At 41.9% G+C, this 27,216-nt stretch overlaps 3 protein-coding genes across 8 annotated transcripts; 2 read left to right on the top strand and 1 right to left on the bottom strand.

Annotated features, from left to right (window-relative positions):
* Nucleotides 1-703: 703 nt before the first annotated feature.
* Nucleotides 704-4,764, top strand: LOC109474051 (protein asteroid homolog 1-like). Its single transcript, XM_019774266.1, has 7 exons — nucleotides 704-1,096; nucleotides 1,491-1,647; nucleotides 1,902-2,042; nucleotides 2,301-2,441; nucleotides 2,556-3,550; nucleotides 3,872-4,023; nucleotides 4,407-4,764. The coding sequence occupies exons 1-7, from the start codon at nucleotides 751-753 to the stop codon at nucleotides 4,680-4,682; spliced, it is 2,208 nt and encodes a 735-aa protein (XP_019629825.1). The 5' UTR covers nucleotides 704-750; the 3' UTR covers nucleotides 4,683-4,764.
* A 3,379-nt stretch (nucleotides 4,765-8,143) lies between these two features.
* On the bottom strand, nucleotides 8,144-17,126 carry LOC109473870 (transcription initiation factor TFIID subunit 4-like). 2 transcript variants are annotated; one of them, XM_019773994.1, is made up of 12 exons: nucleotides 15,291-17,126; nucleotides 13,753-13,939; nucleotides 12,907-13,085; nucleotides 12,480-12,569; nucleotides 12,002-12,223; nucleotides 11,364-11,575; nucleotides 10,683-10,894; nucleotides 10,019-10,149; nucleotides 9,500-9,625; nucleotides 9,186-9,242; nucleotides 8,886-9,029; nucleotides 8,144-8,392 (listed from the first exon to the last, which is right to left on the bottom strand). In XM_019773994.1, exons 1-12 carry the CDS (start codon nucleotides 17,007-17,009, stop codon nucleotides 8,282-8,284), a joined length of 3,390 nt encoding a protein of 1,129 aa, XP_019629553.1. In that variant the 5' UTR covers nucleotides 17,010-17,126; the 3' UTR covers nucleotides 8,144-8,281. The 2 variants fall into 2 exon arrangements, with proteins under 2 accessions (XP_019629553.1, XP_019629552.1); XM_019773993.1 differs by having other exon boundaries at nucleotides 12,907-13,106; nucleotides 15,291-17,125.
* Nucleotides 17,127-17,983: 857 nt separating this feature from the next.
* Nucleotides 17,984-26,309, top strand: LOC109473790 (protein LSM14 homolog B-like). 5 transcript variants are annotated; one of them, XM_019773851.1, is made up of 10 exons: nucleotides 17,984-18,230; nucleotides 19,462-19,628; nucleotides 20,029-20,203; nucleotides 20,533-20,657; nucleotides 20,940-21,057; nucleotides 21,374-21,529; nucleotides 22,322-22,549; nucleotides 23,138-23,321; nucleotides 23,694-24,000; nucleotides 24,323-26,309. In XM_019773851.1, exons 1-9 carry the CDS (start codon nucleotides 18,110-18,112, stop codon nucleotides 23,992-23,994), a joined length of 1,575 nt encoding a protein of 524 aa, XP_019629410.1. In that variant the 5' UTR covers nucleotides 17,984-18,109; the 3' UTR covers nucleotides 23,995-24,000; nucleotides 24,323-26,309. The 5 variants fall into 5 exon arrangements, with proteins under 5 accessions (XP_019629410.1, XP_019629408.1, XP_019629411.1 ...); XM_019773849.1 differs by having other exon boundaries at nucleotides 20,518-20,657; XM_019773850.1 differs by having other exon boundaries at nucleotides 17,985-18,230; nucleotides 20,518-20,657; nucleotides 22,322-22,537.
* Nucleotides 26,310-27,216: the final 907 nt, after the last annotated feature.

Genomic DNA, 27,216 nt, shown 5'->3' with positions numbered 1-27,216 from the left:
AAAGCTCCGGAATGTCTTCTGCTAGATCCTGGCCATCATGATGTGTCAGTTCGGGTTGAAAATCCTTATTCTGTGGAAGCACTAAGAGTAAACGTCGGACCTACTGCAGGACTGTAGTCGTAACCTGACACCCAGGAGTTTCTTACTGTGTAGCCATGCTGGGTCAAAGGTGAGAGCGAGGTGAAAGGTCTACAAAATCAACGTATATATACTTTTAGTATACCAGCTTTAGTGTTGAAACAATTTTAAAGCATCATCAGCTTATTGCTAAGATTAGTCCACATGTAGGTTTTTTAAAAATTAACAGGTCGCAAAATATGACCTTTGACCCTTAATAAGACCTGCACACCACCAAGTACTGGCATGACTGGTAAAAAATACTAGAAATAGTAGAATTGATTGATTAGCATGAACCAAGAGGTATGCATAGGATTGTATATGTGTTAATGGTCTCACAGTACTAGTATTTGAGAGCATTCACCTCTTCCTAATCTACATATTATATGTATATAACAGTTAGGTGAGATATGGGGGGCATGCACTTCTGTGCCGCCTGGGTGGTCATTTATATTGAAAACCTGGATTGGTCCTTGGATGGTGTATGTGTTTTCTAAGTACATTGTGTAAAGATTCTCTTTGGAATGCATAGTTGGCAGACAACCCCAATATCATTTTTTTCAGGCCACTCTAAATGTTACAACTTTTGCTGTACAATACTCATGTATACGATAGCCCGACATCTGAGGCACCATGGGTATCCAGGGGTTCACCAGCTTCATAGAGGACAACTCACACCTGTTCACTGACTGTCAGCTGTGCAACACCCGCGTCGTCATCGATGGAAACAACCTCTGTTACCGGCTGTACTTCGATAACGGTCTGGACGTGAAGCACGGCGGAGAGTACGGAAAGTTCGCCGACTTGATCAAACTGTTCTTCAACAACCTGCGTACTTGTCATGTGGAGCCGTACGTGATATATGATGGAGCCTACGAGAGCAACGACCACAAGTTTACCACAACCTTGGAGAGGAGCAGGAGACGGATTCTGTTATCAGAGACAATAGCCAGGGATGGGCCAGGAAACCTGTTACCAAGTAAGTCTGTCCAAGGGGACATTGTTTGTTTGTTTGTTAATTCATTCATTCATGCATTCATGTATTCCTTCATTCGTCCATTTGTTCACTTGTTCGTGCCGCCCTTCCTTCCTTCCTTCCTTCCTTCCTTCCTACCTTCCCTCCTTCTTCCTTACTGACTAATCAAGGAGGGTTAAAATCAAATCTTGATTTTAAACCTATTTGAACTAACTAACCAACTAACTAACCAACCAACAAACTAACTAACCAACTAATATAGCTAACCAACCATGTAACTAACTAACCAACTAACTAACCAGCCAACTAACTAACTAACTAACCAACCTAACTAACTAACTAAATGTGACACATTTTATAAGCAAAAGCTGACACCAATAACCTGACTTCCCCCCAGCCCTGGCCTCTGCGATGTTTAAGCAGGTGGTGTGCAGCCTGGGCGTGTGCTGTGCTCAGTGTGACTATGAGGCTGATCGGGAGGTCGTGATGCTGGCCAACAGCTGGAACTGTCCTGTCATCAGTGTGGACAGCGACTTCTTCATCTTCAACATCAGGTGACAGGCTTAATTCTAACACCCTTAAATTTTGACTTAATGTTGTTTTGCCCAAGTATGTGTGGTTGTTTTAGGACATAGCTAACATCTGAATTAAAGTAAATCATTTTAAAAGGCATATTCAACCTCCTTGGTCTGAATGGACCCTTTTCTCCAGCTCCATGGTTTACTGTTAGAAGTATGTAATTAGGACCATATAGTAGACACATTCTTGTGCAAAGATCTCATGAATACCCATTATTCCCATACCACAGGGCAGGATACATCCCATTGAACCACCTGTACTGGAGGTCTGTGTGTAAGAGGAAGACTCAGGACCAGGAGGATGACACAGGGTCACAGGAGAAAGTTCCCTACCTTAAGGCTCAGGTCTACACAGTGGACAACTTCTGCAGGTTTAGTTTAAGTTCTTATGATCTTCTTTCTTACTGTTTAGTCCCATTACTGGGTATATTAGGAGATCATGGTCCTATTTCCTTTGTTTTATAGTTAATTACTTGTACTTTGTTTCAGACATACCTACTGGTTCAAATGTTTTGCCCAATGCATAGTCTCTCTTCTATCTCTTGGCTTGATTTCGCTGACGAAGAGCACAATGCATAGTGACCATGGGAATAAATCAATAATGACCATGTGTGTTTCTGCCTCTGCAGTTCCTTTGATGGTCTACAGGTGGAGATGCTGCCCCTTCTTGGCACACTAATGGGCAATGACTACCTGCCTGTGACCCTGTTTCAACCATTCTACAGTCAGATCAAGCTGCCTAAAGGAAACAATGTCTTCTTTTCACGCAGGTCAGTTACATAGATGATGTTGTAGATGTATTTATGGTGATCTTCTTAATGTTTGTTGTTGTAAAAAGTGTTAAGATGGACAAATTCTTATCTTCCTCTTCTGTACATTCACAGATATGCTCGAGCATATGGTGTCATCTCCTGGCTTCAGGAGAGGGAAAGTCTTGAAGATGCCTTACAGAGAGTCTTAAATGTCTTTAAGAAATCCGAGCGTGAGGACTATAAGATGATGATCCAGTCTTCCATGGTAGTGTACACATTTTTCCGGTCCTATCTGGTGGATTATTTTGCTTCGGGAACATTGTTGTGTAGGCTTCTGACTCACGACGGCTACCCCCTTCCAGACTGGGTTCTACAGAACATACGTCAGGGAGCCATGCCTACCATGTGCCTGAACGCGCTGGCCAACCACAGAGTCTTCTTACACACACAGATTGAGGACTTAACACAACCAAGTGCCAATACCTGCTCCCTTCCTATCAGGGTGGCGATATACAACATTCTACTGAGCCACGATGAGAGTCAAGTATTGCAAGAATCTCCAAAGTCTCACAAGAAATCTTCTAGGCACTCCAAGGAGTTCTGTGTTGAAGAATATGACCGGATGGGGAAGGACTTGAAGAGGACATTTATAAGGCCTGACTATGAGTCTACCAGATATGGCTGTTTACCAAACTTGGCCGGGGTTTCAGCACTGTGTGAGGAAGATAGGAGGACCCTGCTGCTAGAGGTGCTAGGAGTGAAGGCAGAAGACATCTCACAAATCCCTGCTGGTCTACAGTTAACCGTAGCTGTGGTGTGTTACTGGATCCAACATGCCAACCCTAAGGTGTCTTTCCTACACCTGTACTGTCTCCTACTCTGTTTCATCAGACATGACATCCAAACCTGTCAGGACCCACTGCCAGCTGAACTTCTCCCTGAACCGACTACCTCTACCTCACAGCAAGGCAAGAAGGGAAAACAGACCTGGACTCCTCCTAAAAGCTGGATACCAAAGACAGTGTCTGCATTCTTTGACAAGTTCCGGAAGCCATCCAAAACCAGGTCTTTTGACTTGGAAGGGGTTCATGGGTTTGCCCAGTTCCAAAGCTGTATGCAGTATGCAAGTAAGTAGTGACTAAAAAGGCCCAAGTCATATCTGTTGATGCAATATCTAAAAGTTTGCCAAGTTGATACTAGTTTATGAGTGACTTGTTAAGTGTTAAGTTGTCTTTTATATGACTTGTTGTTAATTGTCAGTGTATCTATGCTTTGTATATGATATTTTCCTGTGTGTCATGTAGTATTGTATAAATGTAGGATGGCAGGAAGAATTGACTATGCATGCTAATTGTGGATCCAAATAACCTCAAACTAAACTCGATCTTGTTGCAATCGTTCAATCCACACAGAAATGAAACTAACTGTACAAACATTTCTATTCCCAGTGTACCTGAACAAGGTAGCATGCCTGCCCCTACCCCAGCCTGACTTGGCTGGTCTCTTCAGTGGGATCTTTGCACATGAGTTATACAAGGAGATGAAGAACAAGGCTGACGTCCTGGGCTGGATCATGTCAGCACTGGGGAAAACCTCACAGGTAAGGCTGGGTTGTGTGTGCATGCTTAGGTTAGGGAGAACAATTAAAAAGCTGTCTTTTGGCTTGTCAACATCTAGTCTCCACTAGCTCAATAAATAGTAGAAATCTGCCGTGCAGGCAAACTGGACCATCTATGGCCGGCTAACTCCTGTGGCCAAGTTCAACTACATTCCTTTTAGCCAATTTTTACTATTTGTTCAGCCAGCTGCAAAGGAGTCTGGTGGAGACTAGTTGACATTAGTAGAAAGTGAAGATCAGTTCTATATGATAAAGGAAAACTTGCTGACAATGTACTTGTGCATGTTCTTATGGTTTCTTTAAACAAAGTTTTTATGCCCATCATTTCATCTGTAGTGACTGTATTTATTTCTGTGTTGTTACAGGTTGCAGAAGAGTTCTACAGGCTACAGACGGTTGTGAGACAGATGGTCTCAGAGGAGTCCTTTGCCACAAGACAACAGTCCAAAACAGCCAGGAAGAAACAGAAGAGAAGGGAGAATTCCGCAGCATCTTCCTCAGGGTACGGGGAAGGATCGAGCTCATCTTCAAGTGTAGATAATGAAGACTTAAAGGAACAGGAGACTTCTGTAGATGTGGTGGCATCTTGTACGCTTGAGAACAAGTTTGCAGGGCTGATGAGCTTGGATTGTGATAACTGAGTGTTATCAGTTAGTACAACTGTCTAATGCCTTGCTGTTTTGAAGGCTGGTACATACATCAACAGTAAATATCAATAGAAGTCTACAAGGTGGAGGAGAGAGGAAAGGGAATGTTAAGTCATGATGGGACAATCATACAAGTATGGATGTTAGAACTGTAACTCCCCAGTGTTTGGAATGTTGACCATAAGATATCATCTTATGTCAAGTTCCCAAGTACAAGTACAAAATTCACGAGTACATGTATATTGAAAGACAATCATGTAAGAATTGGAAGGTTTTCTCAGCCCTCAAAATCATGTTACTACAATAACTACATCAATGATAATCACTAATAAACAGGGAGGAATACTTCCTGAACATGTATTTTAATGATACAAAGACATTCTTCTATTTTTATAAGAAAGACCTCTACTATTAAAGGTTCAGACTGTGTAATCATGTGTAGGTAGCAAACTTTGCAAGTTTGTCAACACCATAGTTGAAGAAGTTAGTAATAGTGATGTTATTTTCCCATTTTTTTCATCAACTTTGTTCTCATAGCTTGCACTTTTATGTAACATGCTTAGACTTTTTTCAACCCACACTTTTGTTCACTACTAGGTATTCTGTTGCTATTATGGTATATCCTGTCTTCTGTGCTCAAAGTCTCTGTGCTTCAGCCATTAGTTCTGATATTGAGAATAGTACAAGAGTCAGTTGGTAAAATCTGGGAGAACTGCCCCGTCTGATACTACTGGCACTGTCAGAACATTCTGTGACTATCTTGAGTAAGTAGCAAAGGCCATTTTGATGGAAGACATGGCAATTGCCCAAGAGAAAGACTTGTCATTTTTCTGATTTTTCTGCTATCCTTCCTTCCTAATGCACACACAGCCAGAATCCTAAGCAATTCCTTATCTAATGAGGAATTAAGATGATCTAGTTATGACCCTTACAGACTACATATAATAATGCTTTATTCCCTACACATACTAGTAGATAGGCACAAAAAGAAATTCACAACCAGTGTCACCTGGTCCTGTGCAATTCATACTTTTATTCAGATGTCCATTATAACAAGCTGTACAGAGACCACAACACAAATTCATTCATTTTTTCTATTGTACAAAAAGGTTTAATTTTCCTCTAAGGACTAAGTAATTTTTGTACTGCAACTCTCCTTGATTTATTAACAAATTTTCATAATTTTTTATACAGTTTTGCACACTGGTTGGCTCTGGAAAGAAGTCCTTGTACTCTATGAGATGGCGTAGACAGGTTTAGCCATTATTGTACCTGGTAAGTGTATACGCAGTCCGGGAAGAGTCGAGGTACATGTACACAGTACACAGATCTAACCACCTATAAGACACCCGATGCATTTAGACATACATACATACAAATGTACACATCGTGCCATGTTTGTTTACCATTTTTTTTCACAAATGTACTTTTGATGACCCACAGCTAGTGGAAAAGGAGGCTAATAAAGAATAGTGGCAGAGTCATGAAGACTACAATATGTACATTCCTTTTGAGGTCCAGTGTAATAATCTGTCCTTCCCTTCAAAGGGAGACACTACAGTGAGACTGGAAAGTCTGTATATCATCATTGAAGCACAGATCTCAGTAATAATATGTACATATTGCAAAGATGCTAATTGAGGTTGCAGCTTACACTTACTGACTAGATTCTCTTTTGAATTTTAAACAACTTTGAGATTGCTAAATGGGTGATGCAGCAACCAGCCCTTGATCTGAGCCAACAAATGTAGATCTTGGAACAAAGAACTGGACAATAAATTTGCATTTTGTTGCATACCTTTCAGTTGTGAAGCTACTGTCCCCATATGGGTGGGGTTTTAATGTGGCAGATGTACTCAATATGATGTTTACTTCTGCCACTTTTTTTTCAAAAGTGAAGTTGATCTGAAATGTTTACAGTACAAAAACGCCACCTAAGCATTCACTCGCAAACTGCAGTGAAGAGCACCAATGTGCTGTACACTCTTCACATCACATATGTGCCATAAACTGGTAAATAGGTATTTCCACTATGATTGGTCTGTAACTTAGCACTGGCACTTACAGTTCCTTTCTGGGCCCAACAATAAATATATAAATATACAATACAAAAGAAATGGAATACATTTTTTTCTTCCAAGTAAATCTGAATGTAACACAAATACTAAATTGTTCTCACACTTTAAACACAATTTACAAAATAAAAGCATGTACGGTTTGGGGTTAAACACAATCAATGTCATCACACATCAGTCATGCACAAATGGTGCAAGCAAAAAAGTAACTTCATCTGATGAAAGAGCACACTGGTTTCAACTGAGGTGTATCAAAGCAGATAAATTCAATTTTTGGGTCTTTCCTAAATCCTTTACAGCTTTGGTGCATCTTTCCTGGTTGGTCTAGGGCACTCATGGGAGACAAACTAAAGGGGAATACTTAAAAAATGTGCATTTTGATTCATAGTGATTTGAGTTCAATGTCAAAAAATAGAATTTTGATAACAACTTTATAGGCAGTGACACCATATAGGAGGAAAGAACTGGACTTATAGTCATTCTCTTTCCCTTTACAAACAAGAAAAGTAGACAGAATCCATGGAAACAGTACTGCAGTAAAACACAACACAGCTGTCCTGTTCAACTTATTTCTTCTGGAATTGATGACCTCTTAGTCTTATGTGGAAGAGTGAAAAAAAGTCAACAAAAAGCCACAAGAAAAGCACTTTTTGTTCTTCATTTTTGGGCATTCATTACAATTGATGGTAAGAAAACTTATTCGATAAAAAGAGGTGGTAGAAGATTATATTATTGAAAAAATATACATACTGCTTTCAGCTAAGCTCAGAAAACATCACCGTATCAGCCAAAAACAAGCTTTGTGATCAATGTGGTATTGTATAACTTTTCTGTTTTTTTACAGTTCTACTTCAGCATATTGCCAAACAATTTCAACCAATGGTCCCTCCCTTGTATTCTACCAGTATCTGACTTAGTATTTTCTCTGGCCTAGACAAGTGGAAAAAAGCAAAGTGATTGGTCAATACAACTGTCAATCAAGTCAGCAGACAGCAGAAAATTTGCATCCTTGACATTTAAATATAGGAATACTTGCTGTCCACAACCACTTGCTCCTTAGGCCACAGCAAGTAATTTTTATGGATGACATCAGCGCGCGCATTGATTTTTGCCTGATTTTGAAAAAAGAAAAATTTTGTTGCACTCTGACAGTGGCCAACATGCCAAAGATGGGCGATGTCTGTTGCCATGATTGAAAACTTTTATTTTTCAAAGTTGTTTCAGTGCGAAAATGGATGTTGTTATGGTTGACAGTAAACTTAGCACAATATCATTTATTGTTTAACAAGGTTCATGGTGTCAAAATTTGAAAATGTAGGAATCTTGTTTTTTTTTGGCCCACCTTGTTTTCTCTTCTCACCCTTTCGCATTATATTTGGAGTCTACGGAGGATGTCATCCATAAAATTTACTTGCTGTGGCCTTCTGAGGCAAAGGTCCCCCCCCCCCTCCACCTCTGCTAGTGTTAGTTATATTTTGGGAGTGATGAACTAGAGACAGTGGTCCCTGTCAGTGTTTGTTATTTGAGATAGGCCTTGTAGAGCATGTTGGATTTACACGTCTCCTTCTCCTGTTCCAGCAGGAAGATCAGGTCCCTGAGGTTGGCACGCTTGGTCCGCGGCCGCACAGGCTAGGGGCAGAAAAAAATCATCAGTGACATAGAGGTATCTTCAACACAAAGCCCAGGGCCTATTTATCCTTTTAGGCCACACCAATTTATTTAAATGGCTCTCAGATTCGCCTGCTTCATCTTTTTTAAGGATTCAGGTTCTGAATCAACTCCAAAATGCTCATATTTTGGTCCAAACAGTTGAAGAAAGCTCCTTGTCTCCTAGCTGCTACAGTTTTTCCATCTATCAATGTATTGGTTTGATAAAGAGGTTCAAATTCATTGTTTGAATTATAAACCAGCCTGGTATGGTTTTTTCCCTGTCCCTTAATATTTTTTCTGAAAAAAATCTGACAACCAACAAATCTATCTGGAGTGGCCTTAATGCACCAAATATGGACAATGCAAGCAAGATAACTCTTTCTGTCTTTGTCCAAATTTCCTGCTCCCCTTCCTATAGCATGTCCAGAAGTAAATTTTCAGGCACCGGAGATTGACTGGAGCGGCCACCTACCTGCACCGAGGCTCCAGGTGTGAAGGAGGAGGAGCTGCCTGGTCCGGGAGAGTCCACTTTTCTCTTCTTACGGGGGCCGATGGCCATGAGTGCAGTCATGTTGGCCTCCTGGTTCCTGATCTTCTCCAGTTCCAGCTGTTGTAGCTGTTTGTAACAACATTTAAAAAATCAAACTGCATCATTCCCTGACAATGACCAACAGCTATGTGAAAAACAGCACGTTTTAGTAACGAAGTCATATTCTGAGAAACACGAGTGAAAATAATTTGCATTGTTAAGAAATAAGTGTCTTCATCTCACCTCTTTGGCCTTTTGTTTTAATTTGAGCTGCTCAGGGTCTTCTTGTCTGGATCGACTCTGAAAAGAAAAAAATTCTAATATTAATTTAACACATTATATAATGATATTCTCCATGCAAATATTGTCTCTTACTTCTCCAAAAGGTCACCATTAAGAATAAATAAGGAGTGAATTATTAAAGATTCTTTCTGTGGAAGATATAGTACTGTATGCTACTGCTTTGCAGTTAAATACACTCGTAGGTGCTTTTTAAATCAGTTAACAATGAATACTACATTTGACCAATAAGTACAGTAAACAGGAGAATGATGTACCTTTGCTGCTCTGAGAAGCATCTCTCTTTCCTGCTCGTCGTGTCGTTTCTTCTCCAATCTGTCCAACTCCTCCAGAAACTTCACCTGTTGTCTGACCTGTCCTGTCACCTCGTACCTGGAGTCATCCTGTAGGAGGGGAAAAACAACTTGTGTTCTGAACTGATTCGTATGAAGCATGTTGCCATCATTTACAACTCTGTACCAACTCACAAACAATGTATATGTCACTAGTGATATCAGAATCAAGGTTTTTGAATTACCGTTTATAACCCTAAAAATGTGTTGCACACTACTTGCTAGTTTTTGAAGTTAGCTATAGACTAAGGTTACTGTCACTAGTGAGTAGTATGCAGCACATTTTAGGGTTAGGAACGATAATTAAAAACCTTGATTCCAATCTTCCGTGGATTCCAACCTCCCCTGTGACACACACAAATAATAAAGAAGGAGTTTTAAAGCAAAAACAAAGAAGTGTTGTTTGATGCCAATAGAAGTTATCCTGTGTAATTTGTAACTGACCTTGTAAGACTCCATCCTATGTCTGACTATGACTGTGAGTTTCTCTAACAAGTTGCGTAATCTCTCCTCGGCTGCATGTGACACCAGACTCACCACATCTGGGCTTGCGTCTTCTAAACCGTGTTTCCTTGCTGGAAAGGCACAGGGGCAAAACAATGAAATTACATATCAGGCCAAAACTCATCTTGCTTTGCTTAAAACTATAAATTGACATAATGATGAGGCCTAGAAAAAAATGTTATGTTTCCTATTTCCCAACCAACCCTAGAAAAAACTGTCGACCCTAGCCTTTTTTTGTGGACCCCTGCAACTTGCAGGAACATAAATTTTTGGAGCTGATCGACCATGATCTGACACTGAGTGATGAAACATTCAGTACAATCGGGTTTTCCAACACTGGCATTGAAAATATAAGTGTCCTCATACTTTGTTAACTGTATTGTATAAGTTGGATCACTAGAAATTGCCAAAGTCTAAAAAAAAAGATAATCCCTACCTACTGACCCTAGTTATTTCTGGACTGAAACAGGAAACATAACATTTTTTTTCCAAGGCCCGACAATATCAGTGACAGCACTACTAAGCAATTTCTTGTGACGTTATTTCCAAAATTAAATATAGTGACGACTAATTTCAGGTAAAAATAAAAGACAAGATAACTAACCAATTTCTAGTATTCTTTTCCTCAGAGGAGCAGACGACAGGAACGTCTCGTCTTTACACGACCTCAGCTCCGTGGCCACCAGCTCAGAGTTGGTTGCTAGGATACGGGCGCTCTCTTCTGAGAGGTTGACGCCAGCCATGGAGGCGACGTCATTGATGTCATCATCGTCCCTGGAGAAGCCTGCATGTCCACCTGGGTGTCTGCCCTGGGGTCTGAGGGAAGCCAACACAGAGTTTTAGTAAAGGTTCTACATTAAAGATATGCAATGCAATTTCAGGGCAGCAAAACAAAAAAAAATTTGGATGAGGGAAATCTGTCTGATATTGACATTTACTGCCATTTCTTAGCACATTTTCCTCATCATTTCATACTTGAAGCATTTGATATAGCCGAGAAACCCACTATGTGAGGCATGCCTTGATTTTTAGGTACCACCCATAAATAGCTAGAACCAGCCTAAGATACAAAGCAAGAAACCATTTCAGTGACATTGCATTTTTGCCTCTCACATATATCAGCATGCTATGGGATAGGATTGACTCAACTTACTATATATTAAAAGAATGACCAGAAACTTGACTTCAGAAACCATGTTTTCCTGCCATGAAATTGCATTGGATACCTTCAAAATGAAGGTGATATTTTCCGAAAATTGATTGAATCCATCATACTGCTACTCACCTTGAGGGAGAGTCTTTAACCTTGTGACTAGCCTGAGGTGTCCCAGGTACAAACCTCATGACCCCGCCCTTCTGCTGAGCAGGAGACCCGCGGATGATGTGTACCCCGGGCACACCTGTCGGCTGGGTGGTGACCAGGACTGGGCGCTGCTGGTGGTTGGTTGCCTGGGTGGTGGCATGTCCCATGGCTTTGAGCTGAGCCTGTTGGAAGGCCTGTACAACAGGATGGAGTGATGTCAGTAATGCTCTGTAATCCTGCTTTTAATGACACAAAAAGTAACACCCATGACATGTTCATGAAGACATTTTCTGAGAGGAAGGCCAGTGCAGAAAGATTTTCAAGACTGTACAAAAAAATTAACTTTTTAAACAACAATTTTGCAGAATAGAAAAATTACTCTTGGGATTCAATGGTTCACAATTTAGCAAAGTAGCAATGCACTAAAACCTGCATAGTTCATAGCTAGCAGTATTGTCAACCTGCCTAGGTGTTATTTGGTTGAGAAGCAGAAAGTATTTCCAAATTGCAGAAGAAAATTCTGACAACTTTTAATATTGCAAAAAACTGAAAAAAAAAACACTGAAGACCCTTAGTTAGAATCACAAAATGGAATAACTGTTGTCAAGGGTATGACTGACCGTCATCTGTGCGATCTTGATGGCGGCCTGGTGTCTGACGTTGGGTGGGTGTTGGCTCTGTGTGGTCACCACCACGGTCTGGCGGCTGGTGGACGTGGAAGTCACCAGCGTTGTCGTCGTGGCAACAGGAGCTTGTGCAATGGACGATGTCTGAGGAGGAATCTGCATGCCGCCTATCGCACCGCCTTTCGCCAGCGCTTGTCGAACATACGGTAGACTTTTCTATAATGACAATATGCAAACAAACAAATCTGTTAGTGGAACAATGGGTTACCTCAATAAAATAAAACAGTCTTTGGAATCTTGAAGTCTACATTTTTCAGTTTCAGACCACCTGCAATATCTTTTGCTGCCATTAACAAAGATACTCCTGAAAGTAGACCTTGGCAACAAAAAACAATAGTCTTGGCAACAAACACCACAAACAGCTAAGTTCTAATACAGTAATTAAAGGGATTGAAGCAAACTCAGTACCTACCTTCAGAAAGGGAACCAAGTATGGCTGTGGGGAGGACTTCAGCTCTGTCTGCAGTTTGAGGGTGAATTCCTCAGGCTCGATCTTAGCATCCTGGAGAGGGCAGACACGGTTACTGATATGGCACAATCTTCTAGATGTCTAAAATCAATACAATGACCTGCATTATTTTGTTATTTACTATTTCTGCTTGTTCGTGAGGGCTTATTTGTTCTTGCTTTTGTTTTGGTTGACTTTTATCAAATTTTGTTATAATGTTATTCTATTGTTAAACTGGATAGAGAGAAAGAGAGATTGTTGGGGTTGTCCCCCCAGGAATTCTTTGGCAAAACGTCAGAAGGCGATAAGTCTGTCCTGGATAAAATAAATAAACAAAGAACAGAAGAACTTTTCAATTGTCAAATGTGATCATCTGTTCAACACAGCTCACCAAAAGGTTCTGCACCAGTTCCTTGACGTTCTTGACCACCTCGGGCGGCTGGTTCCCACTGCTGGCCAGCTTGACCAGCGTGGTGAGGAAGTTCTTACACTTCTTCACGTTCTCTATAGCCTCCGGGGTGAGGGTCAGGGTGGACTGGGCAGGTGGCTGGACAGGTACCGTGGTTGCACCTAAAGAACGACGAGCAGTGCCTATTGCCCGATTATGTAAACAAATCTATTAATTAGGTTTGTGGAGGCTGTACTAGTACTTGAGGTTTTGCACAAACCCAAGCTTGTCACCTTACCAAAGACGGATCAACTTGTCAGGAACTCATCATATAAGGCCTAGGCCAGTGACAGACAAAACAAGCTGTGTTCTTATGACTATGTTTGGAATTTCTTCAAATTGCAATAGGAGAGTGAGGAGTAATATGCGGCAGGTTTGGATTACAAAGAATTTCAAGAAATCACACTAATCAAGTAAAATTCTAGGTCTGTTGCTATGAACTTTTTCCTAACATATGAATATTTCCTAAACTTTTTCCTAAAAGAGGGACACTAGCTTTGACAACATAAACCAGGCAATGAGTGACAGACGTATGGGCAGTCAGAGAAACCAGGATTTGACAGATGACATAGTCAAGTAAGCTAAACATGGCGCAAAGTGTTTTCTGATTCCTTTTCTAAGACCCATTGCAGAAACTCTCTTGCTAGAGATTGATCCATTTGAATTATCTTAACCCTCTCTACTACAGGCTTTTCTATGCACCACATTTGCATAAATGACAGCATGAGTCAGCAGGCTTATAGGCATGTGATACTGTAGTCTTCACTATGTGATACAGTTGGTCCTCACCTGGCAAGATAGTGGTTGCTATGTGTCCTGTCCCCGGTGTGGTCTGCACCATCCTGGGCTGTGCCATGGCGACCGGCTGTGGCTGGATGGCTGTCTGAACCATCTGTGTGGGCTGTGGGGCTGGTTTGATCTGCGCCGGCTGTGTGGGTCCTGCCGGTCTGGTGATGACTTGTGTGCTGACACCAGGCTGGTGAGAATGGCGGGAGTGTGTAGTTAGGGATTTATGCTGGGACCTGTCATCACTAGTGCTGTGGCCTGGCCTACTGAAAACTACTTTCTCTAACACATACTTGGAATGTTTTGGGTGTGATAAGGTATCTACTTGCCTGGTTCTACTAAGCAACCTTATCTACTTGTATCTGTAAAAGCTAACTTGTGACCTCTTTATGCAAAATTAATTTTCTAAGAATAAGACTAAGATTAGAAGTTTTCAAAGGTGGAAGCACCAAACAGTACATCCCAAAACACTGATGGTAGGTTATCAAAATAAACCTGATGCATGATTCTGAGGCAAAATATTTACAGTACCTAAAACCTAAATTTAATACCATTTTTTTACTAGTGTGTACCTGTATCAACTTTTACTCAAGTCCTGTGAATCAAGTTGCCATATCCTCCCTACTGGGACACTGTTGTATGTTATGTAAGCTGGCCTAATAAAATGACCACTGTCTTCAAGCATCCAATAGTTAAAAACCTGCGCCAAACCTGATAACAACTGTAAATACTTTGCACGGATTTGGTCTGTTATATATAAACTTTATGAGCTTGAGCTACATAAAAAACTCCTGCAGTCTGTTTATGAGTCTACCATTGGTGAAATCTATCATGAGTCCACAAATGCCTTGGTCAAATCAGCTCAGACTATCTACTTGTGCATCATTCTCAGCAAGTACTAATCGCAACTAATTCAATCATTATTTGAGCCTGAGATATAGCTAGAATTTCACCCAGCTAGAGACAAGACAGTGATCAAAATGTTTCCTTTGAAACTGCCTTCTCAGTTTTTGTGGTGGGTGTATTAGGTGACCTGTGTCAAAGGATACCAACTCATTTCATACAATCATAAAGTTGGTGTATTATAAAGACACAGCGAACATCTTGCACTAACTTGCATGTATCACTAAGATTTTATGAAGTGTAGCAGAGTAAGTTCACTCCATATGTCCAAACTAGTAAATAAAAACTAAGTCGTTGATAAGAGGGGTGATTTTTGCTACAAAAATGTGCAAACCTCTCTTTTCTAGTTCTACAACCTGAATTGCAATTAAGTCCTTAATTTACTGAGTGCAAGGCCATTCTGCCGTGCAAAGCTATCAGAGGTTAATGAATCATAGCAAGCAAGTTCTAAATCAAACTCTAATACTGTAGCCTATGATATGCTCAAAAATTCAATCTGGGTAATCCCATCCTGCAAGAAATTTTATGCCTTGATCATCCAATGTTATGATTTCTTTCTATTGCTTTTCAAGGCAGCAAAAGCCAAATATGCTATAGAGAACGGAGAATCTATATAGAGATGCTTGAAGTCTACCCACCTGTACACCTTGAGTTGTGGTGAGCTTGAATGTTGCAGTGCCTGGTACATTACTGGCGTTGTGACGTGGCTGTAAGCTGGCGGGTAGCGCACTCGCTGGCATCAGCGCCAGGTTACCATTCTCCTGCTTCACCAGAACCATCCCCTGGGGAATCGTGAAGCCGGGCGGAAGTGTAACGGTGGCCGTCATTGGTCCTGGAGGCCGCGGCGCAATAGCCGGCTGCTGCGGGGTTATTCTCATGGGCGTGGACGTGATGGTTGGTCTGGTCGGTTGCTGCTGCTGCGTGGACGGTTGCTGCACGGTGGCGACAAGCCTGGTCTGTGCCTGCGGAGTGCCTGGTGCTGAGGGGACCACCGTGACCGAGCCGGGGTTAGCATTCCTGATTGTTGTGGCTGTTACAACATTTATCAACGGCTGCTGTAGTGTTCTCTGCTGTATAGTCACCTGCGGCTGTATTGTCTGCTGTTGTATCGTCCCAGGTTGTATTGGGCCTGGCTGTGTACCGGTTTGCTGCAGGGTCCCATGCTGGATCCCGCCTCCTTGTCCTATAGTAACCATATTTGGCGCCAGGCTCGGTTGTTGTTGACTTCCTGATTCTTGTTTCACTACATGTGGACCATTGACACCTGACGGGTTGGCCTGATCAGATGCTCCAGCGTTTGCAGCACCTGGCTGTACTGCAGCACCTGTTGCACCGTGCAGCTTGTGCTGGGCAGCGAGCTGCTCTCGAACAGTCATTTTTGAGTTGATGTTTGGTGTTGGTGTGGTTGGTTTGGGCACTGTTACAGTGATGGTGAGAGGTTTGTTTTGAGATGCACCTGTTGTGTGTGGAGTCGACGGCATTCCGTTTGGTTGCTGAACAACATTTACAGAAAAAGGTGGAGGTTGGTTTTGTACAGAACTGTTTGGAGGAGTTCTCCTGGCTGTGGTTGCCACTGTGTTAGGCGGGAAGTTTGACGACCCTCCATTTATTGATACGACAGGATTCTGGACCACCCCTACATTAGTGGCAGAGATGGATCCTCCCACATTTGAAACATTGGCAGAGTTTACGGTCGAAGCAGTACTTGCACTAGTTGCAGTGTTTACAAGCAGCGGCGCTCCTGCGTTAGAAGACGCCTGGCCTTGCGACAGTTGAGCAGAACTTGATGAAATGGTGGCGTTTGGAATGTTGTTTCCTATAACGTTAACGTTAGATCCGGTCGAGTTCAAACTGTTCGACGAAACCATACTAACGTTTCCACTGGAAACACTACTAGCTACGGAACTCACCAAGGTTGAAGACACCACAGAACTTGCGTTCAAGGCGTGGACTGGAGGTTTTATACTCAACATGGAGTTCTGATTTTCCACCTGTAGTTCCGATTTTACCAAGCCGTGAACGTTAGGGTTCATGTTAGCTAAGCCTAGTTTTTGTCCTTGCGAAGTGCCGTCGGACACCGACACAGAATTGACATGATTAGCGTCCGTCGAGGACCCTGAAACTTGCCCCGTGGATGCGGCAGTACTTTGGGAGAGTAACTGGGACTCAAGAGACCCGACTAAGGCACTTACTGCGCTCTCATCGACCTCTGAGTTGAGAAGATCGTCCAGCGACTTGGCAGGAGTCGCCATCTTGCTGCGATGCTCCCAAAAGTGCAACTGAAGAACGCATGCGCCAAATTCGTGCGCCGAAAAGGTTGACGGGAAAACAGCCTTCGAGGCGCGCTTTGGGTTCATGACTCCTACATTTGTCCTAGCGGACTCCACAGATTGTTGAAAAACATGAGAAATTGGCCAAATTGCGTGAAAAAGAATGCTAGATAAGTAAGCTGCATTTACAAAGCTGTAGCTCTACGGGCGGTAAACTCATGTAGCAGATTGTGCACCCCATCTGGCATCTACTAAAGAAAATTTTTCAGCAACCAATCCATGCATGTCATCCATGACAAGGACTGGGATTGAAGGCCATAATTTTTGGGTGGAAACGGGACACTATATCAGGACGCCGGCGCAAGCTAGTGGTTTGTCAAAAATGCATATGATTATTACAATAAAAGAAATCCATTATAGTTTTACATAGAAATCGTGTTTGCATGTCATCATCGTGGTTCCATCTTCTTTGTAGCTATGTAAACAGGTTGGTAATAAAATTATCGGAAAGTTTCAAATTAACCACAGACACATCCAAGGATTATTCTATTTTTCTGTTATGCCATGATTAGTTTTATATTGTTGAGATTCTCACACGATGCTGAGTAGCTCAATGAAGCCAAGCATCCTCAGAGGATCAATCAAGCGGCTTTGTTTATTTAGGCGAAAACATTACTTTAGAAGAATGGAAGGAAAGAAAAACAGATTGCCCATTTCCTTTCATCGGGTAATTATACTCCCTTTCCAGCTGATGGGTTGAAACATTCGAACCTTTGGCTTAGCCATTAGTAGTCCGCTACTTTTCTTTTCACAGAAACCAAAGGTAGAGCCTAACGTTGCCATTCTGAAAAGCAACGCTTACCGTGTTGCCTTTCTCACTCTATTGTTATTTTCTTCCCATCGTCGATCCTTTCTTCCGATTGCTTCTTTGTCGACAAGTCTCACCATTGAAATCATATGAATCCCTCTAAAAGAATCCATGCACTTCGTTAACGCTATTAAATGAACAGAATGCAGAGTTGTATTCAGCCGCCTCTGACAGGTGACAGCTCTACCCATAGTTCTTTGCGCTCTTACGTCTGCCAGTGGGTTTCCGCCATATTTGCTGTGCAGCAGTTTCGCCACAGATACTGACCAGAATCGCCTGCCATCGCTCGTCGGTGAGGTGATCAGCAAAGTATCCAGCCATGAGCGGAGGAACTCCGTATCTCGGCAGCAAGATAAGCCTTATATCGAAGGCTAATATTCGATATGAAGGGATCTTATACACCATAGACACCAAGGAGTCTACTGTCGCCCTCGCGAAAGGTAAGGCCTTTGTTGTTCACATTTGAGGACCTTCAACGCATTAGAGGTCAGTTTGGTAAACGTATGCATGTGTGATACTTATAACGTGTCTTTTCAAATGTTACTCAGTGCAGAGAGGCAAGTTACGTTGGTCCAATGAGTTTGCATCGTCTGTGCAGCACAAAGAGTAACTCGAGACGTCCAGCGCGCGAAAATATTTTCAAGCACCTTCCCTTGACGTTTTGAAAGTTAGAAACCCGAGCGGTTTATGTGTCATTTATTTAGATAAAATGCCACCATGTCATGAACCTATAGAAAGTCACGAGTCTCATTTTACAATAGAGAAGCTAGAGAAAAATTTTGTAGGTAGACAGACTGGTAGGAATTCCGTCAAGGCCATAACCAGAGAAGGGGGTCTGCTCTTGTTTTGGTTGGTGCATATATATTTGTATCCCCACATACGCATTTGCAAAGCGCCAAATTGCCGCCTTATACCAGGCTTCATCATATCACACAAACCCTTCATAATTTGTCCTAAATTCGAGTTGTCAAAGTCCGAACTACAGTGTCGTACATTACGTGCAAGTTGAATATTAAATGGTATTTATTACCTTGGTTATACGGATATTTATTTGCCCCCCTCCCCAACCTTCCTTTGTACCACACATAACATAAAATATTTACGAGTCACAGTTGTTAGATAATGACAGTGCTAATGACTATGACTGACCTGGATGATACAACTGTATGTTGCCATCTCCCAGTAGTTTGGCGTTTTCAGGCATTCAGTAATTGAAATTATTATATCTAATGTGTATTTGCCTAATCACACATTATAGGTTCACTGATGCGTGAAGGGCATAATGTTGTTGCATTACCAGTTCAGTAGTTGCTATTATCACTTATCACTATTATCACTTATCACCTGGGCCTTTGTCCTTTATCAGCTAATCACATAATGCCCTTAGAATTTAATTCACCATTCAATTCACACTATGATGAGTATCTCCTTGAAGAGGTGAAATATGGAGGTTTTCTAATTAGTAAAGGAACACATATGGTAGTGTACCTTACTGGCTTATAGCCCTCAGCAGGAAGACCAGCATTATGAAGTCCTGGCATCTTGCCACTACATTACAGTACAGGGCAGAAGGTCTGGGGTCAACTCTTTTAGTTTGGAGCACAGTTGAGTAAATGAGACAGAATTCCTGTAACTGCTGTAAACAGGGATTGTTTTATTTCTTGGTGCCAGTTCGCTCCTATGGAACTGAGGACCGCCCGACGGACCGTCCGGTGGCGCCCAGAGATGAGGTGTACGAGTACATCATCTTCCGCGGCAGCGACATCAGGGATCTGCATGTCAGCGAGCCACCCAAGACAACGCAATCCAACCAGCCCCAGGACCCAGCCATAGTACAGGTCAGAAGAGCTCAAGCTCAAGCTCAATGGAATGTAACTTTCTCCCATGGTAGAGTGTTTGTCTCTTAACCAAGAGGTCCAGAGTTCAAACACTGTCATGCCACCAATGTTGTGCTCTCGGGAAATGCACTTTCTGTGGCTTTCCTCGTGTCCTCTAGTCTATGTTGGTGGTGGCATAAAAATAAGTTGAAAATCTTGCCATCACCATGTCATGTGATTTAATTTAAATGTTGACATAAAAAAAAATTTCTCCCAGGAAAAAAGCTTACTTTCCCGTTTGAGTTGAATATCAATTTTGTTCTATTGTAAAAAAGATGATTGACTCAATGGTGATTTAAAAGCCTCATATTTTGGATACAACTAAAGGTGTTTCTCATCAGCATCTTTCTATCTCTTCCAGCAATCGGCCCCAGTGGGTGCCCCCCAGGGGCCAGGGTTCCAGCCGCCAGGGTTTGGTGGAGGCCCCCCAGGGATTGGTGCAGGGGGTTACACCCCATTTGGTGCAGGGATGCCATATGGTAACTATGCCCATACTGCATGGAACCAGCAGTACAGAGAGCCGGGCATGCCTACAGGTGAGCTGGATTTCTATTCCAATGATAAGGTTTGAATCATTTAACAAGGGTTAATGTTATTATGTAGGAAACATTTTGGGTGGACATTTTGATACTGACAAGGTTTTAAGTTAAAGTCCACATCGTGGATTGGTTTAAATTTCCCCCTACAAAAGAAGGGCAATTATCTGTATAAAATGTGTTTTGTGCAGTATGTGGATTTTTTGGTACAATATACATATAGTGGTGAATGTTTAAGATTCGATAGCTAGATGGCTGGTGGCTATAAGGTGGTGGTGTAAGCTGCAACATGTGCTTTTGTGAATGATGTCTAGGTGGGTCCCACCCAGGTTCCCGTGGTTCTACACCACCGCTGCGTAAGTCTCCCACGGTAGAGCAGGGTACCCAGGTCTCCGAGTCCATGGCTCCTGGTGCCAAGAAAGAAGAGAAGCAGCAGAAACAGGGAGACAGAAAGGTAATTTAATTATAGTAGGTCTCTAGACAGTGTCCAAAATACCCATGTGCATTCTGCATTTTGCAGAGAGATTTACAATATTGCAGAACAAAAATCATACAAGCTGCAATTTTGCATTATTACGTCGAGGAGGTTGTAGTTTGGAGGCTTGTGTATTTGCAGAAATTGTTTGCAAATTGCAGAACAAAATTTGCACTTATCAGCTGTATGTACTGAGTTATGTTGCTTGCAGATCTTTATTGCTGTAGTATTGGTTACTTACTTTGTTCCAAAATTGTCCAGGCTCCGGGCCAGAGGCCATCGAGTGGTCAGCAGCAGAACCGGTCTGCACAGCAGGGTCAGCAGAACCGCCAGAACCAGCCACGCAACCAGAACCAAAACCAGAATCAAAACCAGAGAGGTAAGGCCACAGCATCTAACATGAGCTACCTATGATTTCTAGCAGCTGAGGCACTGTCAGTGTTGTATTGTTGACTGGTCTGTTTGATATGAGAGTACTGGATCAAAAAAGGATGAGTGCATAAAAAGGACTGTAAAAGGGACAGAAATATGTTGGGTAACACTGGCAGTTCATACATGATGCTTTGGCGCAGTATATATTACTAGTGTTGACAGCCACTCAGATAGAGTATGGCGAGTCTAGTAGCATGTGGAGGGCACAAGATGTCTCCCTGCACTAATGGTGGGAGCTTAATCACAACTTTTATCAACACCAGCGGTGCCCCTCCCCTCGGCCGTCAGCAGTGGCCCCTCCGCCTTCCCCCTCCAGCAGCCTACCCAGCATGCCGAGCAGCAGCGACAGCTCTTCCCAGGAGCCTCTGCCACCGTCCGGGAAAACAGGGAACCCTTCCGCGCGCCCGGGGCTCCACAGGGTAATGCTCCACTCCACCCGGCCATGTGTGATCTCTAACAGCCATGCCGCTCTACTGATCCAACCGAGTGTGATTACTCATGTACAGGATACATCAGTTCTCCTCGCCCTGTTGTCATGCCATCTCTGGACAGCTGCATTCATGTAACCAAAATCAACTGCAGCTCCAACAAACATGCTTTTCTCTGCCTGCTATATACATTTTTCCTTCTTGTCAAATGGTTGCTGCTAATTCTCATACTATGTGAAGATCTAACCAGTCATTTCCTGAGTGTGTGACCTTCAGAATATCTTGAAGGGTCTGTCTTGTGTGAAACATTCTTCTGTTCAATGATCTGTTGCAAGTATAGCTGTTTACAGAATCACTGTTAGAATCGGTGTGTCTTTGTACTTACCCTTTCTGTCCTTCCAACCACGTGATCATTGCTTCCATGGATCTGTCAATCAACCATCTGCAGAATCTACCATTTGATGATGGAATGCTTGAGATTTTTCCTTCCAACCATGTGATCATTACTTCCATGGATCTATCAATCAATCAATCTGCACAATCCACCATTTGATGATGGAAAGGTTGAGATTTTTGATGATGCATTTCCAGTTAATTTGGAGAATGGGTCTCTTATCACTTTTTCACAGCAAAAGTTACTGACTAACACTTGTGAGAACTACTATATTTGTATGATGGAGATACATTGTCATGTAACAAAATGTGAAAACATGAAGTACAAAACCAGTTGATCCACATGACTGAAGTATATTTTGTTGATGTAATTTGTTCTTGTTGTGACAGGTGCTCCGCAGCGTGGCCGTACACGAGGCAGGGGCGGCCCGCGCGGTGGTGGCGGCGGTCCCAGGCCGCAATCCGGACCCAACCAGAACAGACCGGGCAGCCAAAACAGACCGCGGGAGCCCATCAAGTTTGACACAGATTTTGACTTTGAAAGTGCCAATGCTCAGTTTGACAAGGATGCCCTGTCCAAGGAAATGGAGGAAAAACTGAAAATAAGTAAGAAAAAAAGTATGGTATGGTCACTCCTTCCTTCCTGGCATTTTCTGCATGCCTGGTTTATTTCTGTCATTTATTACTCTGCTTTCTGTCAGTCTTGTGTATTTTTTTTGAAGCACTATAGATAAACTTCAATTCGTGTGCTATCATTTTAAAATATAGCAAAATAGATTACGGTAGGTACAATTTAAGTTTGCTGCAACCAATATAAATTGATTACAGCATTTGCGATCATGTGAAAGTGAGCCCTCACACAGTGACACTACCAAGAGTAACCTTTGATTTTGACAATTGTTAGAAGGAACTGGATACTTCTAAAGGACTTGGGTGTATTTTGTTAAACAGCTATGACACTTTTTTTTTCATCTTGGTGTTATTATCATCAAAGCAAATACATAACTTTTTCTTCCTTTCCTGTTGATCTTTTCTGTCTAGACTTCTGTTTTCTAGTGTGAGGTGACAAGTTTTGTCTCTATATTTAATGTTAGATGTGGGCCAGCATTAAGGATTTTGATAGACTGGAATATGCCATTTGAAGCAACGACAGCTAGTGCAGATTTTGATGGTGAAGTCACGACATATTATGATTGTACCCGACAGCTGACAAGGACAAGGTTGTGAACGGGACTACGGAGGAGCGTGAGAAGGACGTGAGCGACTCCGGGAACGAGACTCAGGTGAGCGAGCAGCAGCCTGAGGAGGAGGAAGACGAGGTCTACTACGACAAGACAAAGTCCTTCTTCGACAACATCTCCTGTGAGGCATCCGAGAGGGGGAAGAAGAGGTACTAGGAAAGCAACATGTCTAGTTTTACTGTGATTGTAGGATGAATCATGAATGCATTGTACAGAATATAGTCATTGGCTGTGTGTGCTAGAAATGGGTATTTGAAATATTACTGTAGCAACTTCAGAGAAGCATGTCCATTTAACTATGCATGGTGACAAAAAGTTACAAGCACATTTCACATTATAGATCTGTTGTCTAATTTGGTAGATTATACTTTAATTCTTGACCTTTTAAATCATATAATAGTGCACAACAGAAGCATGCCGACAGCAGAGCATTTCTTCATTAAAAGTTTAGTCTACTTATTACTTTTTTTGTTTGTTCACATTATTGAGCATGCCACTAATCCAGATATTTGCTCTCCCAGTGAAGGTATGTTGCCATCCTACAGCAGAATGTCGTGGCAAGAGGAGCGTTCCCTCAACCACGAGACGTTTGGTGTGACCTCGCGGAACTACCGTCGTGGGTACCGTAGCAGGGGTGGATACCGCGGGGGCTGGCGCGGCCGTGGTAGGGGACGTGGGGGTGGCGGAGGTGGAGGCGGCGGCAACAGAGGTGGCGGTCGCTCGTACGGAAACAGGAACAGAAACTCGCAGGGCTGGGTGGACTATGAGTTTGACTACGAGGCAGCAGGAATCAAGAAACCCCCGACAACAGCATCATCATAACACCAGGTACCAGCTCAGTCCTACTGATGTCTGCTGTATTTTCTCATGTTTTTGTTTTCCGAAGTTTTTGATATGTTTCTTCTTCTTCAAACAGTGACCTCAATGACCTGAATCAATGTTGTGTCACATCATGTTGCAATTTTATAGCAGAAGGGATTTAGACTCCTGTCTGAATATGAATGTGTTTGAGTTAAAGAATTAACAGAGCAGACCATATGCAAAGGTTAACATTATGCATTTGCTTTACAAATGTTAACTTTCTAGTTATACTTGTGTTTTATCCTTGTAAACAGAATGTTGACATTTTGTTTTGACATCTCCCCTCCAGATAGCAAGTCATCAGCATCGTCATCTGTGGAACAGTTGACAACAACCTTCAGGGACTATGAGCAAGCAGCACCACCTACAAACTATTCAAGACTTGGGACATTTTTCTTCACGGAGCAGGATTTGGAAGATGAAAGAAGTAAAACAAAGGAGCTTACCACAAATGAAAACCTTGGGCTAGACTTCAACAGTTGAGAATAAGCTGACATCCCCCTCTATATAACTCCCAAGTCATTCTTTGTGTGTCAAGTAAAGCCTGATAAATGTAAGGCTGTAGTAGACTGTTGAAGTGTTGCCTTAAGGTGATGTATTGGTCAATGTGAAGTCTTAGAGGGTGCAGGGTCATAAAAGTGGTATAGTCTGAGAAAACTGTCAAATTGTGCTGTATGAAGAGGTGTAGTATGAGAAAGTTGTCAAATTGTGTTGTACATTGAAGAGGAAATTAACCTGAAGTCCCTGAAAATCTTCAAGTCTTGTATAAATCCAGCTCAAATATCATGTAATGGAATGTTTGGCTGCCCTATACCTTTTATAAACCTGCACCACTCCCCTTTATATTTACATTGGCAAGTTCATGGCAGGCACTATGTACTGTCAATCTGTAAGTTTGTCACCTAGATGGTCGTAAAGATGCAATGATGCTGTTTTCTGTCAGTACAAACTTTGTTGTGTGGTGACAGTATGATGAAGAGACGTGAAGGAGCTAGAATTTTCGAAGAAAGGGGAAGGTGGTATGACCAAAAAAACTGAAGCCCCTATAGAGATATTGTATGTACTTTTTGTAGCAGAATCAAAAATCACCAACTGGGCTGGAATACAATGTAGAGAAACTGACACTGTCTTCTCAGAGATACTTAGGATTTGTGTCGAAAGAAAGTTGAAATGAAGGATTTTGGACCATGGCAAGGCAGCAGTAATACTGTCAGATTGAGTTAACTTGTGTGCAGTCAGTAAAGAGAAACTGAAAACAGTGCAAACATTTTGATTGACCAGCAGAATTTGAATATTTCTGTTATTTGGCCAGGATTCCAGAGTGCCTCCCCCTTCTAACATGATACATACTTTGTTAGAGCGAGAAAGCTGACAAAGTTGAACATTCCAGTCGACTGCAAGTATTGGGAGGACATGAAAAATGTGACATGCCCACTATGGAAATGACTGTGGCATTGGTTCCCACCACTAGCAAGCATTAAGTGATCTTCCAGATTGTTAATGTATTAACCATTGTTTTCATAAGTCATTGAAAGTGGGAGCAGCAGAATCTGTGTGTACAGTTGAGTGGTTATCAGGAGCAATGCTACAGAGGAGTGCTAGTGGAGATGGTCTCAAATTATTGGAGAGATTTCTAGACAAGAATTGTATTAAAGTATGCACAGAAGGATTGCACTAAGTTGGAAAGAGAAATCCGGTGAAGTCCGAATGCAACTGTAAACCATTATTACCTTATGTTAGAGTGGAATTTACTTTACTTTGGGCTTACTTTACGGAATGAAATAAGTTTGCTTCAAGAAATATGGAGACCATGGTTTAGTTTCAGAGGTTTGAGAATCATATATATATGTATATCACTTGCAGCCATATAGTGTGATCTATGCCGACTCTGCAGTCATTTATGGTAGCCTTTTTTCTCTTGTTTCTTTGAGCTTTATTTATCAGTGTCCCAGATGGAACCATTAAGTTGGAAGACGACGATGTATGGATTTGAGCATGAAGTGGAGGCAGCAATGGTAATAAAAAATGCCTTTGAACAGCATGTCTACCATGTCAGGTTTAATGTATATTTACAACATTCGGCTCTGACTTCTATCAGGTTTATGATAATGCCAAAGCAGAATAAGCATTTATTGAACAACAAGCCTGCATTGGGACCTACAAATGACTTCTTATTCCCCCATATTTGTTGATTTAATACCATAAGATAATATTGCTGCACCGGGAACTGATGTTAACTCTACCATTGTTGCACACATTAAAAGGCCTGACAAATCGAGCTGTTTCATTTCTTGTAATATTTACGTATAGGATGCCAATTACGGAAGCAGAATGACAAGAAGCAAGATTGTTTTGACTGGGTGTAATGTTGGTAAGGTAGGAACTGCATTGCAAGCAGAACTAAATCAGGACTAGTAATCAGGGTGGTATAGAATAGGACCATTTTCCTGAGGAGGTGTGAAGAGAGAAGCAACATTTTGAGGCAGATTCTGCTTGATGTCACTACAAAAGAAATCTGGACTAATTCCTAATGATCGCACAAATGACTGTCGAAGTTTTTATGCCAGTTGATTTACTGATTTCACTCAATACTTCCCTGATGACTCTCAGGCTTCAAGATTGCGATGTGTTTAGACATCAAGTGGAATGGTAGTTGAGAGGGTGGAAATAGCAGAAGTGGAATAAAGCTCTTGACTGACATTGTACCTCTTGGCTGTTGTATAATTTTTGTCCCTTCCACAATGTTGCATGTTTGCATAGGTCAGTTCACATGTGTGCATATTTAGGTAATGCACTATATTTAGAAACTGTTATATCTTCGGAGGGTTGGACAATAATTTGCTCTTTGATATAGCTCTGCCACAGGAGCACGGTTTCCATGATATACTGTAGCATTTAATAATAACATGCTTGTGATCTGCCATTTGATACGCTGCCCTTTGAATAGAAGTCGCTAGGGTACTTTAGTGAGATCATTTATTCAAACCAACATACCTGCAAGGCAACAAGGTCATAAAAGTCCAATCACAGCTTCCGGTGTCAGTAAACATGTTTTTATGTATCGTATCCTGTATTGAACAGGGAAAAAAAGACAACCGTGTAGCAAATGACAAAGCTCTTTAATGGCAATACCAAAGAAAGCCACGATCTAGGTATGGAATGAACAGTTCACAATTCACTAGT

This window comes from Branchiostoma belcheri, unplaced genomic scaffold (assembly GCF_001625305.1).
Source record: "Branchiostoma belcheri isolate BF01 breed outbred unplaced genomic scaffold, Haploidv18h27 scaffold3, whole genome shotgun sequence".
Taxonomy (NCBI): domain Eukaryota; kingdom Metazoa; phylum Chordata; class Leptocardii; order Amphioxiformes; family Branchiostomatidae; genus Branchiostoma; species Branchiostoma belcheri.
Note: the sequence above shows the minus strand (reverse complement) of the source record. Positions and strands in the feature narration are given on the sequence as shown.